Source organism: Chroicocephalus ridibundus, chromosome 3, assembly GCF_963924245.1.
Source record: "Chroicocephalus ridibundus chromosome 3, bChrRid1.1, whole genome shotgun sequence".
Classification (NCBI taxonomy): domain Eukaryota; kingdom Metazoa; phylum Chordata; class Aves; order Charadriiformes; family Laridae; genus Chroicocephalus; species Chroicocephalus ridibundus.
The window spans coordinates 20,818,090-20,825,201 of record NC_086286.1 but is presented as its reverse complement, the minus strand read 5'-3'; the positions used below and the strand labels follow the sequence as shown (position 1 = coordinate 20,825,201).

The 7,112-nt window shown below is 43.3% G+C and overlaps 1 protein-coding gene across 1 annotated transcript; it reads left to right on the top strand.

The window, feature by feature from the left end:
- Positions 1-377: 377 nt before the first annotated feature.
- Positions 378-5,181, top strand: TMEM17 (transmembrane protein 17). Its single transcript, XM_063328335.1, has 4 exons — positions 378-509; positions 3,629-3,732; positions 3,989-4,102; positions 4,507-5,181. The coding sequence occupies exons 1-4, from the start codon at positions 407-409 to the stop codon at positions 4,831-4,833; spliced, it is 648 nt and encodes a 215-aa protein (XP_063184405.1). The 5' UTR covers positions 378-406; the 3' UTR covers positions 4,834-5,181.
- The last annotated feature ends 1,931 nt before the right edge of the window (positions 5,182-7,112 follow it).

The following is a 7,112-nucleotide window of genomic DNA, read 5'->3' as shown; positions in this document are numbered from 1 at the left end:
CCTGTGAGGGTGGTGAGACACTGGCCCAGGTTGCCCAGAGAAGCTGTGGCTGCCCCATCCCTGGAGGTGTTCAAGGCCAGGCCGGATGGGGCTTTGAGCAGCCTGGTCTGGTGGGAGGTGTCCCTGCCCATGGCAGGGGGGTTGGAACTAGATGATCTTTAAGGTCCCTTCCAACCCAAACCATTCTGTGATTCTATAAATTTCTGGGCTCGGTATCTCCCCCAGAGAGCTCCACTATAACACTGTCCCCGGGACAGGAGCGCCGCTCCCCTCTGCCCAGTGCCGACAGACCCCTCACCAAGATGCAGCGGGCAGCCGGGCCAGCAGCACCCCGCCGCCGCCCCCACCTCCCCACCGCGCCTGCGCGCCCCGGCCGCACAGCAACGCCCGGTCGCAGCGCCGCAGCATGTCGCTGCCCCAGCCCCTGAGGCGGCGGCTGAGCTCCTTCAGCCGCACCGTCTTCACCGACAGCCGCCGCACCGGCCCGCAGTACCCGGGCGACCGCCCAGGTAAAGCGCGGGGGCGGCTCGCCAGCAACAAAAATGGCGGAGGGTGCCGCTGGGGCGGGGGGGAAAGGGGGTGGAGCTCCCCGGGAAGGAAGATGGCGGCGCTAATCGGCACCTGGGGGCAGTGGTGGAAGGGGCCTGAGGGGGACGCCGGCGGGCTGTCCCCGGTTGGCTCCCCCCGGGCAGAGCCGTGCCATCTGCAGGGGTAGCCGCCTCGTCCCCGTCCCGTCCCCCCCGTCGTGTTTCGGGCAGGGAGGCTGAGGCGGCGGTCCCGGAGCCCCGTCGCTCTCCGCCACATCAAGGGGCCCGGCGGCGCGGGTGCCGGCCAGCAGTGGAGAGCAGAGGGGCCTTTCGGGTGAGGCCTGGTTTCACCATCAGCCATGGGATATGGCTTCATGGACGTTGTCTGGGCTAAAGCCACAGCGGCCGCTCCATCGCCCTGCACCTCACACTGCCGCCGTGTCGCAGGCCTGAGAGAGGCTTCCCTAAAATGCTAAACAGCGAACAGTCTTGATTTAAAACTAGGCATGGAGAACAGTCTACACCCGCCTGTACAGCTTAGTAAGCAAGTTTGCGTAAAATACTGCAGATGAAAATCCATTACTCACACACCAGGCACTCTGCCTGTGCCCAGGTAAAAATGATTTATGTCGAACAAATAAAAGAACCGAGCTATCATTTTAAGCTCAGTAGTCCTGCGCAGTTAGGACACCTGATGCGTAAAGCATGAAGTGGTGTAGTAAGCTAGAGTTAGGCAGCAAAAACTCAAGCCTGCAATACGCCATCTTTCTCTTTATTTTTCCAAGTCTGTCGTCATGACCAATACCTGTTCCTTCATCATATTGCCAGTGAAATTTGCAGGCCAACATGCCCCCTTTTTGTATCTTTAGAGTGAGAGTAGCCATAAAAATAAACACAGTCTGGCTACGTAGAAAGGCTATGTTAATTTCAACTGATAAATCCATTACAAGCTGATAAAATTAATCAAAACGTCATTGTTATTTCAAGACAAGAGTACTCCTTTCTGTGGTCACACCACTAAAACTTACTAGTTACTAATTCTTCATTTCATTTATCAAACACAACTGAAATATTTTTCTTACCTCCAGGAATAGCTTCTGGTTTTAGTAATTTCTTTTCCCATTATGAAAACTCCTATGTGAATATCCAACCCACTGAAACCAATTGCAAATGTACCATTAACTTCTTGGAGATCAGAATTTCAAAAATTAAGTTTACATATATATACACCTTAGTGACTTGCTTGAGCATCAAAGAATTGGCCATCACAATCCTGTCTGGCTTCTCCATGAATTTTAGCAATCCCAGAAAATAACCATAAGTTCAGTTTAGTGATAGAAAGATGAATTGGAACTGGCTTATATTGCTAAACATTCACCCAAAACACAGTTCTAAAACTTAAGCAGAAGTTACAGATACCAGTGCTATGTAAATGAAACCTTTAACATACCTAAAACACTGTCATCATAATTGATATTAGAGCTCTTGGCTTCTCTGTTTTTTAGTAATACAGCCACAAACCCTTAAACTTTCATCCAATACATATAGGGCAGAAACACAGTTACTTGTAATTGGATGGTCATGTTTTCTCGAAAGATAAAGCAGTGTTTTAGAATTGCATCTCATTGCCCTCCGAAGTCCTCCTGGTGTTTAAGAGATTCGTTCATTAGGACACCTGGGGCAATTTTAGGTTGATAGTGAGGCATCTGTGTTCCTTTGCAGATGTAAGGAAGTGTTGATGCTTAAAAATGCAATTAAAAAAAAATTTAATTCGTTGTCTTGCACTTTCTATTTCTGTATAACAAATCCCTGCCCCTCACACCCTACCCTTAAGGTCTGTCCCAGTTCTGTTCCCAAATCCTCCTTCCTTCCCACCTAGTCTAGTAGCTTCCATGAATACTTCTGCAATTGGCATAAAGACTTCTGGAACAGACTGTACCAGGCTGCATGTGGCTGGACTAGAAACAGGGATGCCAGACTGAGCTGGAACAAAGACAGGTATGAGAGTGGTTGGAAGATACAGAAAGAGAAGGCAATGTCAGAAGAGAGGTGGTTCTCAGGCTGAAAGTGAGACAATGTGACTGTTTAGACTGATTTTCAATTGAATATCACCATTGTGACAGACAGGGGCACAGGACTCAAATACAAACGAGCAGGTCACAATGAATACTTCCTAAACTTGCTCAGGGAGCACCAAGTGAAGATGTGCCCATAGACTTCATTTGGGGAAAACATGAGAAAAGAGACTGTTGGTAATTGAAGTAAAGTGGATGCAGTGTCAGTTAACTAGAATACAGCAATAAAGCTTCATCCATTGAAAATGAATGAGTCCCTTAGAATGCCCTTTTAAGTTTTTGCTTGTTTTAAGTCTAATCTTTTAGGTCTATTATTAAATCCTAAATGTAGAATGTATTGCCTGAATGTTAGAGTTCAATATTTGCTTTTCTGTACATTGTATGAATGCATTTTGCTCTCTCCAGACTTTAAAGGATAAGTTTTAGTTTGACACATATTTGAAAACATCAGCTCTTAAGAACTAGGAGAATTACTGGCTTCTTGCAACTTCATTTCCATCCAAATGTCTATTTAAATAAAGATTGAAAATTTAGAGTGGACAATGCAAACCTGCTGTCGAGCAGTAAGTCCTTACTCAGGAGGATCACGTACAACATAATAATCCAATATGAACTCCTTTAAACTTTGGCCATTGTCTTAGGAACAGCAGTGAAATAACTACTAATTCTTTCTGCAATGTCAGGATACAGCACTACTTGAGCTGAGCTATCAGGCAGAGATTGTGGAGCAAACCATAAGCCACCAGGTTATCAACAGTCAGAGACTCAACTTGAATATGTGACTGATAACAATTCTGCATCCTGTGAACTGAAAGTTGCATTAGATTCCAGGAAATGGTGTAACTCAAGACAGGATAAGAAGTTTTCCTCTGGATATATAAAAATATTTTTCTTAACATTTAATTCGACTGGGAAGAGTGCTAATGCCCTGCTTTAAGCTAAGATGGAGCAGTACCTTTCTGTTATATTTATGGAAGGGACATATGGAACAAACTAGGAGTGATAAAGACTTCTCTCTACCTACAGACAATGAAATGCTTTCCAGTTTACCACTGCAGATGTCCCTCTATTTCAACGTTTATTTTTTCCCATTTTGGTGGCTCAGCACCGTTGTCATGCTCCAACTGAAGGTGAGTCCTGAAGGAAAGTGATGGTTTGCAAATGTGATCTGTTTCTGATAAAACGGCTCCTAGTACTGAGAGGAAGCTCACTGGAGTTAGAAGCTATTAGGTTTATTTGGGACTTCCTTGAAACTAGATGTTCAAGAGTATTTGGAAGCCAACACAACACTGTCAGCTTACAGTAGCATGCAGCATCTTCATTTAATCACAAACAGCACGTAATGAAACGGCACAGCAGAAACTTTCACTCTCTTCTTCCCTCTAGTATTCGTTCTTGTCAGATTACTACAAGTTCATCCTGGTCACAATCATGATCCTCGCCTCTCTAATAGAGGTCATTCGACTCTACCTGGGATACATGGGTAATCTGCAGGAGAAGGTAAGGTACCGCATGTACGTATTAATTTGTGCAGGAGAGCTTTTTGGAGTTGAACATAAATGAAGTGGTCTACTATTCATCTAAGAGATTTAAGTTGAAGAGATGGTTATTTCTCTTAAGTTACAGTCTGCATCTTTTATTCCCTTGGCATCAGCTTCCACTTAATTATGTGCATTCCAAGAAGTTTTCCCTCAGAAGAGATCCCTCTCGCTCTGTAAAACTGTTTTGCCAGAAAAAAAGTATGCCTAAAAATACAGTATATGGAAATATTAAGCCACCTCATTTGCCATTTCACGTTATATGTTGGCTTTTGGAAAATTAAAAATGTTTTTTCTTTACAAGGTTTTGGATTTTTTTCATCTCCAGATGCCAGTTTTTAATAGGTGGTGTCTCCCCTTTTATAGGTCCCTGAGCTGGCTGGGTTTTGGCTCCTGACTCTCCTCCTGCAGTTGCCTATAATTCTCTTCTTGCTATTTAATGAAGGTCTGAAAATTCAGCCACTGGAGCGAGCAGTCCATATCATCTTTGCCCTGTTCCTAACCTTCCAAGTCATTGCAGCCTTTGTCACCCTGAAAAGAATGGTGAACAAATTGGCAACCCACTTCCGCCTTAATGAATTTGACCATCTGGAGGAACATCCTATGCCTTATTTTTACAGCCTGGATAAAGAAGAGAGAGCAGTTTCCATGGCTGGTAGGGGCCCTGGTGCTGGCTGGGGAATCACACACTGAAGGCCTGAGAGGCTAACAGAGGCAGGCCTCATGCTGCTACAGCTCTGTTTCCGTTTTGTTGGGTCATTCTTTACCTTCCTACATCAGAGATATTAAAAAACTAGATCTTAAGAGCCAACGTTAAATCTCAGAGATTGGAGCTCCATTCTGCAAGAAAAAAATTCAAAGCCTTTTACTTAACTAGCTTGAATGGACTATTTGTGGACTCTTACTGCGTAGAGTAGATTTTTTGGGGTTTACGAAGCCATGTGGTGTTTTTAAAAAAAACCAAACAAACCAGAAGCCTTTTTTCTTCACTGTTTGCACAGAATTGTTTTGTTTACAATAAATCTTTTATACATATTTTTATATGTGTTCACAGCAGTTTTCTCTATTCTTCCAGATATGTTGCACATATTTAATGTCTGGTACCTCAGTTAAGCCAAAAAAAAAAAACCCAACCAAAAAACCAACCCCAGACCCAAAACAAAGAACGCCAAGAAATCCTGAGGCCCAGAAAGCACAATGACTGTTAAGGTAGTGAACGAAGACTACAGTTTCAGATACGGTCTTCCAGATAATTCCAGCACTTGGAATTCCTTACTGATAAACTAGGGATGGAATTTTAAAAGTATTCCTTCCTCAAAACTCTTACACTGGTCTTCTTTGACTTAGCTTGAGCTTTAACTATCAAGCCATTCAAACAGGGTGGTGCAATTTTCTCAAACAGAGGACTCAATAACAGAGCAATAACAAAGTTACAGCCATTTAAAAAATTGGTTTATGTCACTGAAAGGCAGAGCCTGTTTCTCGCAAGCCAGGGCATATGCCAAAGTTCTCTCGTTCCTGTTATTTTTATTAATGTCTAGACTATGTTCTCTGGCTTCAGTGATGGCTAAAAGTTCCCCTTTTCAGTCCAGGGGGGACGGAGATCAAAAGTTAAAATAAATTTTTCATCTGAATCCTTTGAGTCTTCAGCAGGGCAAGAGTCATCAGTTTTGAGAGGTGGCACAGACATCCAGACTCCTCAAAGGAATGTAAAGAAGATGTGTCTAACATGAAAAAAGCACAGCACACTTAAAGCTGTTGCATATTTAAAGCTTATAGAACTGCTAGCTAAAAGAAGGCGTTAGCTTTGTTTTATACCAAAACAGTTCACTGTCTTTTTAATCCATAAGTGAATAGTACAATTAATTTTACTAAGTTTCCTTCTTTATTTTGTTATCATAAAGCATATGTTGTCAGAGCACATACACCTTTGTTTTTAAACAAACTACTGGCTTGGATTGGCTATCGCACAGAAAAAGAGGATTTCTGTAAAAGAGTCTCTAAGAGTGTCTTTAACTGTTAATATAAAACATTTACAGCCCTGTATTCACAGCCTGCAAGAAAGACACTGAGGTTTAGGCAGAAGTTACATCATCACAAAAACACTTTTACGGCATTAGAAACTCCTTGAAAAACGTTCTTAATGGATGCAATGGGAACATTGCGCATATTTTTGTGTCAACCACAATTACGCTACTGGAGAGTGCCAAGGTCAGGGCTGATGAGCTACAGGAGACGCTTGGTAGGATCCATTACAATAACAGATAACAGCATAATGGGTCCTGACAGGCCAAACAGAAACATCAAATACCTTGGAGCGTGTTTTCTCCGGTGGTTGTGAACTGTAACTCAGATGGCTTCGTGCCTCGGTAGCCATACAGAGCTGCTTCTTCCTGCCCAAATACGGTGGGACTAACATCAAAAGGCTGCCCTTCCTGCCCAAGGATGTAGGGTAGACCTCCAAGGAGCTCACATCTATCACTACAAAAACTTGGGGTTTTGCACTGCTAGCTTTCAATGCCTTCCATTAGTTTGTCTAAGAGAACATACAAGTTAAGGGAAAGCAGTATCTTTTCCATAGGTACATCGGCTCCGAGTCTGCCCTTGGTGTCACCTTAGAAGAGACACTAGGGCAGTTACCATCCCTTCTGCTCTGCATGTAGCTTGCCCATTCTCCTTAATAAAGGCCCATTATGGGAGAGTAGTAAGGAAGTACACCGAGATGGTACAGGAAGCCAAGCTCTGAGGAGACAGAGGGATTACCTGTAGTAATTCAATCTCCTGCCTTAACTAGAAAGTGGCACATCCTTTGGTTTTCTTTCTCCTATCACCTTAAAAAGTTTAAAACTTAAACTCTTTTGTGAGATTAAGAATGTAATGAGTGGGAAGATTTTTTTTAACACCAAGTATATCAAATACAACATAAAGCTGAAGAAAAAAAAAAGTCAACCATACACCAGTGCTGGCAACAA